Here is a 13,249-nt window from a genome sequence, read left to right as displayed (position 1 = left end):
AAATGCCAAGCAAAAAAGTTTTGATGGACTTGGAAGGAAGCAAAGAAACAACCCCTTTGCTCAGCACCAGTTCCTGACAGAAAAAGAGCTCTCGGATCCCAGGGCCCATATGTAATCCAGGATTTACAGCCCCGCCAGGCTTCTCCCCGAGAACTGCCGTGGCGGGGATACTGTGCCTGAGCTGGGAAGCAAGGCCACTGGGAAGGTCTGGGTTAGCAGGGGCGAAGCCGTCCTCCTCTAAAATACCGTGTGGCATTCCATCCAGTCTGAGGGTCACGGTCCTTGAGGAGCCCGGGAATCCCAGGACTTTGAATCATGGGGTTCATTTTTACTTGAACATCGGGAAGACTCAGAACTTTTCACGCAGTACAACTTAGTTAAAAGAATTGAGAGTCAGGAGACGCCTGGGTGGCTCATTTTATTAAGTGTCCTGATCTCAGGGTCCTGGGATCGAGTCCCGCATGAGGCTCCCTGCTCAACCGGAAGTCTGTTTCTCCCTCTTTCTCTGCTCCTCCCTGCCATTTGTGCTCTCTCTTGCTCTCTATCTCAAATAAATTTTAAAAAATCTTAAAAAAATAAATAAAAAAGAATTGAGAGTCAAAGTTTGAGTTTGCGGGCCACTCTTTTCTGGCTGTGTGACCTTAGGGAAGTTACTCAGCCTCTCTGAATGTTAGTTTCCTCATCTGTAAAGTGGGACATAACACTGATCTCAAAAAGGCGTCGTGAGGCTTAGCAGCAAGGTCTGGAAAGTGCCTAGCACTAACTCTCTCGTTCATCCGTTCGCTCCCTCATGTATTCAGTATTCTATCTTGAGCACTGGGTATCTGGCGCTGGGTGGGGGGAGTGGCGAGCCCGAGCTCACAGCCCAGCAGGGAAGATAGAGATTGTTGAAGAGCGAACTGTACAAACACTGAACAAGCTGCAATCAGTGCTACGAAGGAAAATGCAGGAAGCCGGTGCCAAGGGGCCACGTCTAATCTGGGGATCAGGGAAGGTTTTCCTGAGCAGGAGATTTTGAGCTAAGATCCCAAGGACGAGTAGGAACTTATGAGGCAAAGTAAGGGAAGAACATTTCAGGGACATAGTGGGGACTACTATTACCTTCTAGAATATCATTTCGGGTAGAGAGAAGGGGTCAGGTTTATTTTACTCTTTGAGGTCAAATCTACGCATAGCAAAATGCACAAATCTTAAGGTACAATTCGCTAAGTTTCGACAAACACACACACCCATGTAACCAACACCTCTATCAAGATCTAAAACCTTCTGATTTCTCTGAGTAGCTAACTTTTCCCATTGTTATAAAAGTTAGGGGCTGGGTTTTAATGTGAGCATTTGATGGTGGTGCAGAGGAATAGGGCTTCAGGCTAGGTTTAAATCCCAGCTCTCCCAGTTTCCACCCATGTGACTTTGCCCAGTTAGCTCCACTTCTCTGAGACTCGGTTTCCTCGACTGTCAAACCGTGTGAATTAAGCCCACCTCATAGGATCGATTAAGGGATTGAATCTGCAAATGGCTGTGAATGTCCAGCTGGTGACCAGAAGCTGGAGTTTCCAGAATGGAAGCGGTGGGTGAGGAAGAAGCCTGGGGGTTGGAGTCGGGCCTTCCCAGGGCAGCGTGCTCACGCCCTTAACGCCGCTCTCTTCGTCCACAGGCATGTGCTTGCAGGCCTTCGTGGAGGCTTTCTTTTACCTGGCCCAGAGGAAGTTCAAGTCACTGCCTCTCCACGAGCAGGTGGCCTCACTGATCGACCTGTGTGAATACCACCTGTCCCTTCTGGACGAAAAGCGCCTGGTGTGCGGCCGCAGCGGCACGTCGGGGGGCCGGCCCCCAGACAGCGGCACCCCCCAGGAGGCCGCCCCCTCGGCCCAGCTGGCAGAAGGAAACCACCCATCCTGCACAAACAGCGCCCCCAAGTTCTCCCATTCCAGACACGTGCTGTCCTGAGGGCCACCCGATGCCGCCAATGAAGAGCGAGCCCTTCAGGGCCGGCGAGAACCCTCTGGGCTTCCGGCCTGCGGAGAGCGGGCAGGCTGCCGACGGTTCCTGCTGGAGAGCCCCCTACTTGTCTCCATGTTCTGCTCAGCTGTGCTCTGAAAGGCTGATGATCCCCCGCCCGCCTTCCTCTTGGTGGTCCAACTATTGTGAGTCGTCGGTGGACATAAGACATCCAAAATGTGACAGATGGCTTCTTCTATTCTGGGCTCACGGGAAGCAACAACCGGGGTAAAACTGTTGCACTGGGGGCAGGGGGCACCCGCGATCCCCAGCCTGAGCTGTGGCGAGGAAAGAACTCGAGGAAGCCGCGGCCCGGGTCCGCCGGGGCCTCGGAGAGAACACTGTTCAGTCCCAGGGACATCATGTTTATTTCCTACCAGCGAGCTGTGAAAATGAAGTGGCGCCAGCGAGTGGGCGGACGCGACTCTCCCGCCGGATCATGTGCTGCATGCGGGCAGTTAGCAGACTGGCCTCATTTATTTCTTTAGCTTGCCTGTTGCTGCAATGTTCGCTTTGTCATTAATTAAGAAATAATTAACCAAGAAGTAACTAAGGAAGGCTCCGGGAGTCTTAGAGCTGACAGGAGCCTCAGAGGTCATTTTGTTTGGTATTGTTTGACCTTGACTCCAAAGCAGGTGTCGCACAATCACGTGGCTTCTGATTGCCCCTCCCCCCCTGCCTCCACGAATAGGGCACCACTGCATGGCCAGCAGGTGGGTGGCAGGCGCGGCCAGAGGGCCTCTGGGTGGGCCGAGGGGCTTCGGGGGAGGGGACAGGAGGACCCTGGGGAGGGCCAGTGTGAGCAGGAGCCCTCCCTTCCATGAGACCCTTTCCTTGTCTCCATCTGTGTCCCCAGGTGAAGCCCTCCTCAGAGGGGAAGACTCAGAGGCCACCAAAGGTGGCATTTTGGAAAACCAAGTCCTGCAGAGCTCACTCTGGGCTTTGTTTCCCAAACAGACAGACAGACAGCAGGACAAGAGGCCTAAGATGGGAGGGGCGGGAGGAGGCTGACGCGTACTGAGTGCCTTCTACACAGGGACATTCTAGAGGTGTCATCATCAGCTTGACTCCCTGGTCACCTCCAGTAGTTTCCTAATGCTGTTCCCGTTTTCAGATGGGACAAGAAAGGTCTGGGGGGTCATGTGGTAGTGTCAGGCTGGGTCCAGTTCTGTGGGTCAACCCCAGAGCCCCATTTCCTTTGTGTCCCCGGGGGGAGGCATGACTCCAGCTCTAGTCCCCCCATGCTCTGGGGTGGTCCCCCAGGGCCCTGCCCCCTCTCCTGCATTCTGGTGGCCTGGGCCAGGACAATCAGTGCTCCTAAGTGGGCTGCTGGGAGAGAAACCAATTTGGAAGTCCCCACACCCATTCTTCAGGGCCTGTCGTGGCTGGAGCAAATGGGCTTTCCGGTGAAAGCCCCAAGTAAACGTGTCTCTCACACTTGTGAGCAGCTGGGAGCAGCACAGAGTCTTTTCAACAAAGCTCTGACTTTGTTTTCAGAAAGCATTCACTTGCCAAAATGGAGGACAGTTTTCCGCTCCAGGATCAACCAAGCACATTGGTTTGGGGGGCAGGGGAAATATCAATAGGTTGAATTCGAGCCACATGGTTTGGGGTGATTGGAAAATGTCAGTTCTCACCGTGAGGAATGTCCTGTCCCCCACCCTTCGCACGTCATCTGTCATCTGCAGGTCTGCGGGCAGGTGGCCGGACGGGGCCCCGCACCCGTGGTGAGTGTGGGAAAGAAGGCCAGTAAGTGACAGCTGGGGCCCTTTGTTCTCAGGCTGAGCAGGAAGAATTAGGGGCCGCTCCCTTACTGCAGTGAGTGAGAGACCTCCCCCGCCCCCAGTGCCCAGGGGAGGCCCCCCTTGGGTAATGGACCGCTCGCTCATGTTGCACGGTTCAGCTGAGGGGAGAGCAAAGACAGACGGTTCCTTTCTCCTAGAAGAGAGGAGCCAGAGCCCGGGAGCCGGGGTCCGGATGTGCCCCATGAGAAGGTGAGACCCCTGTGCTTTGCCTGTTGTTACCCCGTTTCTGGGATACGGCCCTCAGGATCCAGCCCTGGCCTCTTCTCCCCTCGACCTCCTTCCTCCCCCTCTTGCTGCTACAAGCGCACACACACAGTCCAGCCACAGCACCCCTCACTGTTCCACTGGCCGAAGTCCCTGAAGGGCCAGCACTGCACGGTGGGCTCAGTGAATGGAGAAGACCAGGCTCCGCCTTTCTCAGTTTGGGGGACACCATGGGGCCACGCCCGCCTTGCTGCTGCTGGTGTCCGTCAGCCTCCTTCCTCTTCCACACTGGCCTGCCTGCTCCCCTCCTTCCAGCCTCCTGGGAGACACGCTTGGCTTCTCTGTGGTCGCATCCAGGAGCTCTGTCCCCACAGCCTGGCCAGTACGGAGCCCGCTGGACGTGCTTATAAGGCACATTGGACCCAGGGTGGCTGTTAGCAAGCGCCGGCCAGACAGCACCCCCCCGCCCCCCGCCCCCGTGTGCGGAGGCAGAGCGCCCCGGAGACAGCAGCCTCCAGCCCCAAACACGTGCCCTCTTGTTTCTCCTGTGGGTCCCTGTCTGCTCTCCCTAGCTCGGAGTTCGTCACCTCCTGCCTCCCCTCCACCTCCACTCGTCCTCCGTTCTCCATCCCTCGTGGTGCCGAAGGAATTGAGAGAGCCGCAGAGCTGACCACACAATCCCCTAATTTAATCAGCTGTCATCTCTGTCCAGATAAAGCCCACATGCCTTAACCCAACGTTCAAGGCCGCTCATAACCCAGCCCCTTTCTTCCTTTCCATCCTGGCCCACACACGTCAGGGGACGGCCCCTGCCCCTGCCCTGACACCACGTTCCCAGGGCACTTGCTGTCTGTTGTTGGCCTTCGGGAAGCGAATGTGCTGGATCCTGCTGCCGTGGCTGGGTCCCAGGCCGAGGACCCGCTCCGGGCTCTCCCCTGTTTGTGCGGACTGTTCCTTATGCCTGGATGGCGTCCCTCCGTCCAATAGACACTTATCTTCCAGCTCAAACGCCCCACTGCAATCCCGCCAACAGAATGAACTGCCTCCCTCCGTCTACTTGTGAGAATCTGGAAAGTTGTGTCATCATGTTTGCCCTGTGGCGTCACAGCACTCGCTCCCACCACGCTGCGAGTTCTTCCAGGTCAGGCAGGTGCTGGATTCATGCCGGCCCCTCGAGCATGGAGTGGGGGGTCCAGCAGGTGACGGTTGAAGTAAATGTTGAGCGAGTCCCAGGGGAGGAGCAGCGTTACAGCTCCCCCCCCCGCTCTGAGCCTGTGTGTACCCTTAAGAATCATGGATTTTTAAACCTTGCCACTGGATTCACTGAACCCCTCCATGTCCCCAACCGGCTCGTTGGCTCCCCAGGGGCACCACCGCTGCCCCATGATCCCAAGCAGACAGTGGCTCCTCGGACCCTGGGCCATCTTTCCTTTGTCCTTTGTCCCTTTGTCCTGGGCTCAGGTCTGGGCTACGCCCCCACCCTCCACTCCCCCCCCCCNCCCCCCCGTCGGTGCCCCCTCGTGCTCAGCCTCAGAGACTAAGACCCACCAGGCTGGGTGATGCTCGCCACGGTTCCTCTCTCAAGTGTGGGGCCTTCTCCTCAGCCCTATAGCCGCCCACCTCTGCGTGGGGTTGGTGAGCTCAGAGTAGATAATCCCCGGGGACTGGGACTGGTTTGGGGTGGAGCCCAGACATTTGGAACCAACTCCCTTTCCCATGTGACTTTAACCACACCTGTTCCATGCTTCACTCTTTACAAAGTCCTGATATGTCCCTCCTGCCCTCTGATCCTCCAACAACCCAGAGAAGGATGGGGGTTCTCCTCTTCTTCACAGACAGGGGCTGATGCCCAAGCTCGCGGCCAGAGGCAGAGCCGGGACCCACACGAAGCCCATGCTCCTTTCTTTTTTTTTTTCCTTTGCTTATTTTTTTAATAATAATTTTTATTATGTTATGTTACATCCTTAGTTTTTGATGTAGTGTTCCATTCTTCATTGTTTGTGTATAACACCCAGTGCTCCATGCAGTACACGCCCTCCTTAATACCCATCACCAGCTTAGCCCAATCCCCCACCCAATCTCCCACCCCCCCCTCCCCTCTGAAGTCCTCAGTTTGTTTCCCAGAGTCCATAGTCTCTCGTGGTTCATTCCTTCTTCTGTTTACCCCTCCTTCATTCTTCCCTTCCTTCTCCTACCGATCTTCCTGCTATTTCTTATGTTCCATAAATGAGTGAAACCCTATGACAGTTGTCTTTCTCTGCTTGACTTATTTCACTTAGCATAATCTCCTCCAGTCCCGTCCATGTTGCTGCAAATGTTGGGTAATCGTTCTTTCTGATGGCTGAGTAATATTCCATTGTATATATGGACCACATCTTCTTAATCCAGTCATCTGTTGAAGGGCATCTCGGCAAGAGCTGGAACAAACGGCCCTTAAATTTGTGTGGAACCAGAAAAGGCCCCTAATTGCCAAGGAATTGTTGAAAAGGAAAAACAAAGCTGGGGGCATCACGTTGCCTGATTTCGAGCTGTACTACAAAGCTGTGATCACAAAGACAGCATGGTACTGGCACAAAAACAGACACATAGACCAATGGAACAGAATAGAGAACCCAGAAATGGACCCTCGGCTCTTTGGGCAACTAATCTTTGATAAAGCAGGAAAAAACATCCGGTGGAAAAAAGACAGTCTCTTCAATAAATGGTGCTGGAAATTGGACAGCTATATGCAAAAGAATGAAACTTGACCACTCTCTCACACCATACACAAATATAAACTCCAAATGGATAAAAGACCTCAATGTGAGACAGGAATCCATCAAAATCCTAGAGGAGAACATAAGCTGCAACCTCTCTGACATCGGCCACAGCAACTTTTTTCATGACACATCTCCAAAGGGAAGAGAAACAAAAGAAAAAATGTACTTGTGGGACTTCATGAAGATAAAAAGCTTCTGCACAGCCAAGGAAACAGTCAAAAAAACTAAGAGACAGCCCACGGAATGGGAGAAGATATTTGCAAAAAAACTAAGAGACAGCCCACGGAATGGGAGAAGATATTTGCAAATGACACTGCAGACAAAAGACTGGTATCCAAGATCTACAAAGAACTTCTCAAACTCAATACACGAGAAACAAATAATCAAATCAAAAAATGCGCAGAAGATATGAACAGACACTTTTCTAATGAAGACATATGAATGACTAACAGACACATGAAAAAATGTTAGATACCACCTTACGCCAGTTAGAATGGCAAAAATTGACAAGGCAGGAAACAACAAATGTTGGAGAGGATGTGGAGAAAAGGGAACCCTCTTACACCATTGGTGGGAGTGCAAGCTGGTACAGCCACTCTGGAAAACAGTGTGAAGGTCCCTTAAAAAGTTAAAAATTGAGCAACCCTATGACCCAGCCATTGCACTACTGGGTGTTTACCCCAAAGATACAGACATAGTGAAGAGAAGGCCATATGCACCCAATGTTCATAGCAGCATTGTCCACAATAGCTGAATTGTGGAAGGACCCATGCTCCTTTCTTGACACGGTGACTGCCCTGCACAGAGACTCAATGCTCCCAAAACCCAGAGGGGAGAGGCTTTGGAGCCCCTTTTAGAGACGTGTGAGGCTGGGGGGTGGCTCAGCTTGCCCCCGGGCTTCTGGGAGCTAACAGGGGCCTTCCCACCTGCTCCTCTCGTGCTGAGCACCCCCGCAGGGCTCCCAGGGCCGAGCTGCGGGTCCCTCAGCTGCATGAGGAGTGACAGGCACTCGTTCACTTGGTCCCTGGCAGCTGAGACAAGAAAAAAGCCAGTACAAATACACACGAAAGTGCGTCTCCAACGCCATGGTATCTTCAGACGCTTCTAGTTTCCTGCCAAGTGTGATGGGACGAAGGGAAAACTTTCCTCCTTGAATGTTGTAATCCATCAAGACGAACGAAGCCAAAGCAGTCTTCTCCCTCTCCACCTGCGCTTCGTCCGCACACGAGCACCCCCGCCGGCTGGAGACCCGCCGTTGCTCCAGCCCCTGGAATTTGCCTTGTGATTGGCCAAGTATTACATAGAAGAGCTTCCTTCTTTCTTTTTTCCGCTTCTTGATTCATGTCCTGAACTCCTTGGCCCTGTAATTGAAAATCGGGCCTGAAACGGCCGGCATTTGAGCACCTTCCCTCGAAGCTCAGAAATGACGAAATCTCTTACAGGGGAGCGGGTGCTCCCCGCGGCTGAGGGGGCCGCTCTCCTCTCTCGGTGACGTCAATTACCCTAAAACCCACCTCGCCTGGACGGACATTTTTTGTGCCAGTCTCTGAATGGGAGAGGGGTTTTCCCAGATGGCACACGAATGTCTCCCTCGTGAAATGAATCCAAACCGTGTTTCCGTTGCCAGGGCCAGAGGAGCTTTGCCGACCACTCAGCCTTCTCCGTTACCTCCATCTCTCGGAACCGAAAGTCTGGATGTTTATGGAACTAGGAAAACCACGCAGCACAAGGCTTACATGTGCACGTGTGCGTACACCTACACACACACACACGCATGCACGCACACACACACCACCATGGCGCTTTTGTATAAAATGGCAAAATTACTGACGATTTTCTCATTTCTGGCAATTTCCTTCTAAGTCTTACTTCGAGAGCGGAGGAAAAAGGGCTCTGTGCGGCCCCGGGGTAACATAACACGCACACCAAGGGGCTCCTGGGAAACATTTCCTCCGACGTGAAGGTGCTCGTGAGGATTCCAACCAGGACCGTCGTCCCCGACCACGGGGACATTGGCTGCTCCTCGCTGGGGCTCCCCTGGGGCGCTCCCAGGCAGGGGCGAGGCCGCGGCTGCAGATGGAGGAAGACAGCAGGGTGCCCTCCCTGCAGAACCGCTTGCATCACACCAGGAAACGAAGACCTGCCTTTGCTGTGGCCGTCGCTTTCGCTGTGGGAAGGCACACTGGCGACTTCACCCCCCTGCCTGATTTCGAGCCCCCACAGTGACAGTTGTGTCATCATGAACACGAGGAGCCCGTCACTGGACTTGGTGCCCGGGAACTACTTTAACAAGTGTCTGTTGAGATATGCTAGAACAGGACGGATGCCCGGGAACACTCGTGCCCACCTGGATGTCCCCAACGGAGGGCCCCCCGAGTCCCGCGGGGGACCCGCGCTCGAGCCCTCCTCCCTCTGGGCAAGGTCTGCTGCTAGGCTGCAGCTCCCGCCTCTTAAAAGCCTTTAAACACTCTTTATTAAATTTTCATGGCACATAAAGTCAAGGTTCTGTTACTTGGCCTCAGTTGTCTTGGTAACTTTGTAAAATGCAATAATAAAACAAAGCTGAGTGTCGCTAAACACAGGCTTATTGTAAAAACGGCTGCGAAGTATTGACAATTTCTTCCGTGTGATACTTTATCACGGCAAATCCACCGGGGTGAACAACGCTCGTTCATTTTGGGTCAACTGGTGAGAAAAGGGCTCCTTTTAATTTGTTCCTCCCCTAATGGCTCCTGTGTGCCTGGGAAGCTAAATATTGCCTCAAGGAAACAGTGAGCTCCTAGGGGGGATGGAGGGAGGGGTTTGGAATATCCCCCCACCCCTTGGTCTGCTGAGGACAGCCCCCTCCTAGGGAAGGAGAGACGTGCCCCCAGAGTGTGGCCAGCTGTCGGAGGCCAGGTGGCAGGGACAGCTGCCCTGGGAGGAAGGGTGGCCCTTCCAGTCTCACGTGTGCAGCAGTCACTGCGGGCAGCTCTGAGCTGAGCAGGTGTGTGTCGCAAGCTCTACCCTCGAGGGGAAGCTCGAGGCAGGGCACCTCCCTGGAGAACTGAGCCCTTGAAGCTGCACGGGAAAGGGGATTCCTGGTGCTGCGGGCTCACCTGGGGCTCCTTCCCTGGGAACAAAGCCCCCCCCCACTTCCTGGCACCACCTCTCCCCTGGACTCTAGGGGAGCGGCCTATGCCTGCTCTGAACATTTCCCAGACGCACCCCCCCCCACCGTGGGAAGTGAAAAGCAGATAGCCTGAGGTTACACTGGGATCCCTGCCCCGTGAAAATCCCACCACTCAGCAGTGTCAGGGAGGGGCCATGCAGGCAGGCTCTGCCCCTCGTGGACTCCATTGTTCTTCAGACCCCAGGTGTGCCATTTTAGGAAACCTTCTGATGCTGTGCATTCCCTGTGCTCCTACTCTCTGCCAGCGCGTGGGTCCGGGACTCCCAGGTCTGCGGGTCACGGTGCAGCCCTGTGGCCGAGCTGCCGGGAGGCCGCTCCTAGCCTGAGAGGCTACACAGCCTTGGCCCTCTGCAGCTGGGCCCGACACATCTTCGGGGGGGTGAGTGGGGCCATGGGGGCTGCAGGGGCCTCTCCATCCTCTGCCTCTCCCTGGAGCCCTTGGGCCTTTGGTGGTGCCCCTCAGGGCTCAGTCCCCACCTCCACCCCTAACCCAAGCAGCTCCAGCTGTGTCTCTGATACATAACGGACTCGATTATACGATCGTGTCCTTGGCTGCTGTATTCCAACCTGTCAATTCGACAAATAAAGCAAGGGAAGCCCAGAGAGGGGAAGGGCCTTGCCCCAAATGCCCAGCAAGTTAGTGATGTGAGCTAACGCGTCCTCGGGGAGGGAATCTGAAGAGCAGAAGTCAGCGCCAGCCCAGGGGGCCCTCTAGGGCAGGGGCTTTGCGCCCAGAGTCCACAGTGCCGCTCAGCTCTGAGCCGCTTTATGGACGGAACTCGCAGGTAAGGAAAAAGCTTCACATGCCACCATCATCTCTTCCAACGTTTTTGCCCACGACAATGCTGGGGACCTTGGAGAAATAACTTGTTCAAAGTTACAACCACAGCAGCACCTCCATCACCACCCCCCGCCCTGCCACCTGACCAGCCGTGACCCCACCACCACCCCAGCCACTTGGACATGCGGAACATATGCGTGTCACACTGGCAGTGCTGCTTGGTCTCTGGGCTGGTTCGCACGATGGCCCCAGGGAGGTTCTGGGCTTCCCCGGATAGACCGGCTTCTCCCACCCACCCTAGAACGGTTTGGGGGTGGGGGGCCCTTGGAGGCCGGTGCTGGGCTCGTTTCTCACTTGGCTCTAATCATGAGACACTTGAGACGTGATCGGAAACACTCCATCTCAGTAGCCCTTGGCTGGTAGTTTAAATCCTTGCGCTATTCCTGGAGCCCGCTGCCGTGGCCTCGGTGGGTCGCCGGGGCTGTCGCTGGCCGTGCTGGGATAAAACACAGCCCAGACTTCGGCCGGATGTCTGCGGGTGTGACCCACAGAGCCCAGCGGGAGGCAGACACTTACTTGAAGCCTCGTGTTTTCGCTTTAAAAGTCCTGGAAGGACTACCTTCTGTGCCATATTGTACCCTGTTTTAGGGTAGGCTGGGCGGTGCCGAGCTAACAACGAATCCCCCCATCGCAGCGGTGGAAGCAGGCGGAGTGTGGGTCTTCTGCACGTGCGAATGTGACATGAGGCCGGAGGCTCTTCAGGAGGGCTCTCCTCCAGGCAGGATCCCGGCTGCCTCCTGCCTGGGCTCTTTCCTCTCGGCCACAGCTCGCGGGGTGTCTGCGAGAAGAGAAGACAGGAGGACTGCAGGGGTGGTGGTTCAGGGGGCGCTGACCTCAGCTCTGCGCACAAGCCCTTGGCTGGCCCCTGATCTCACGGCCCCAAGCTGACTGCATGGGACACTGGGAAGTGTGTTCTTGCTGCCCTCCCGGGTGGAAGAAATGAAATGGGACTCGGCCGGCGCACAGTATCTTTTTTGCTACAACTCACACTTGGTTTTCTTCCTCTAAATCTTCAAATAAAATGGCTGCTCCGAGAATGTCCCCGCCACCCGCACTTTCTGTCCCTTTGAGAAGCTCAGCACCATGGTGGGCGTGGATTTGCCAGACTCCGGAGCCACGGAGAGTATGAAGGACCCCATGTCTTCCCACCAAGAAACCCAGTCCCAAGCCCTGTCGTTTAGCCACAGCTTGCCTCCAAGCTCCTTGGGAAGCTCTCCCATCACCTGGAAGGTGCCGTCCTAAGCGGGTCAGCCCTGAGGTTTCCCCTTGAAGGGCTGGGGGCCGGGCCCGGCTCCAAGCTCAGCCGAGGGTCTCAGGCAGGGTAGCCCTTCCCAGGCTGGAGCCGCACACTCAGTCCAAGGCCCTGGGGCCCTCTGGCCTGGAGACAGGCGTCCAGCCAAGCCGGCTGCGGCCACCCCTGCACACGGGCCTGCTGAGGAGAGCCGGCCCCGCACGGAGCAGCCTTGGTACGGTGAATCGAATGTCCTCCCATGGCCAGCGGCAGCTGCACTACCGTGAGCACAGGGCGGGGGGGCTGGGGGTGCCAAGCGCATCCTCGATTCACTACACACACACTGGCCAGACCATGCCGGGCACACACTCTGTGTTCATTCATCTGAGAAACGAGCGCTGCAAATGGCCACTCCTATCATCAGCCCATTTCACAGTGGAAGAAACTGAGGTTCGAAACCGAGGTGAAGCGGCTCTCCCGAGGTGGCCCAGGTTGCAAATGTCAAAGCCGGTTGGGGCTCCCGGCCTCGTGGGGCTGGCGTTCCAAATGGTTCCTCTCTGTGCTGCCACCTCGGGGGGCTCCCCCTTCCCACAGGGCTGAGTCCTGCCAAGGAAGGTGTCCTAGAACGTGGAAGTGGGAGGTTCTGGGGGAGGCCTTGAGCAGTGCCACCTCCACAAACGTTTCTCTGAAAAGCCCTTGTGTGTAGTAAAGTCCTTGAGGAAAGGCCTCGCTGGTCTGTGCTTCCTGGAGGCCGCCCCAGTCCAGCCAAGTTTGCAGAGCAGGAGGCCTGGGGAATTGCTCGGCTTGGCAGCAAAGCCGCCGAAGAGGGGAACAGTGGGACGGAGGCCGGGGGCAAAAACGGTGACCATGCGTGGAGGCCCGGCTTCATCCCATGCACCAAAACCATGGCAGCCATGGTGGGGAGGCCAGCGGCCTCACTTTCCTTTTATAGCGAAGGAAACGGAGGTTCAGAGAAGCTTCACGCCTTGCGTAAGGCCACGGAAGGCAGCCTTTTCCAGGCCCACAAGGCCACATGAGAGGCTCTGAGGCGGGACAGCAGGGGGAGGGAAGCAGCTGCCCACACTCCTGCAGATCAGAATGTTCCAGGCCCCCTCCACCCAGGGCCCCCAGTGCGTGCGCACACATCATCACGGCATCCAGAACGTCTCCCCCGGAGCCCAGGGTCTGGCTCCACGGCCTGGAAAGAGGCCACTGACTTCGGGTCTGGAAATGATGGTC

At 55.8% G+C, this 13,249-nt stretch overlaps 1 protein-coding gene across 1 annotated transcript in view; it reads left to right on the top strand.

Moving 5' to 3' along the window:
• TTLL11 (tubulin tyrosine ligase like 11) overlaps positions 1-5,989 on the top strand; it is a 227,017-nt gene extending 221,028 nt beyond the window's left edge. The window contains exon 9 of the mRNA XM_034663724.1: positions 1,655-5,989. Coding sequence (XP_034519615.1) covers positions 1,655-1,947 — 293 coding nt within the window. The 3' untranslated portion in view covers positions 1,948-5,989. The remainder of the gene's footprint in view (positions 1-1,654) is intronic.
• The last annotated feature ends 7,260 nt before the right edge of the window (positions 5,990-13,249 follow it).

Source organism: Ailuropoda melanoleuca, chromosome 7 (genome assembly GCF_002007445.2).
Source record: "Ailuropoda melanoleuca isolate Jingjing chromosome 7, ASM200744v2, whole genome shotgun sequence".
Lineage (NCBI taxonomy): Eukaryota > Metazoa > Chordata > Mammalia > Carnivora > Ursidae > Ailuropoda > Ailuropoda melanoleuca.
Note: the sequence above shows the minus strand (reverse complement) of the source record. Positions and strands in the feature narration are given on the sequence as shown.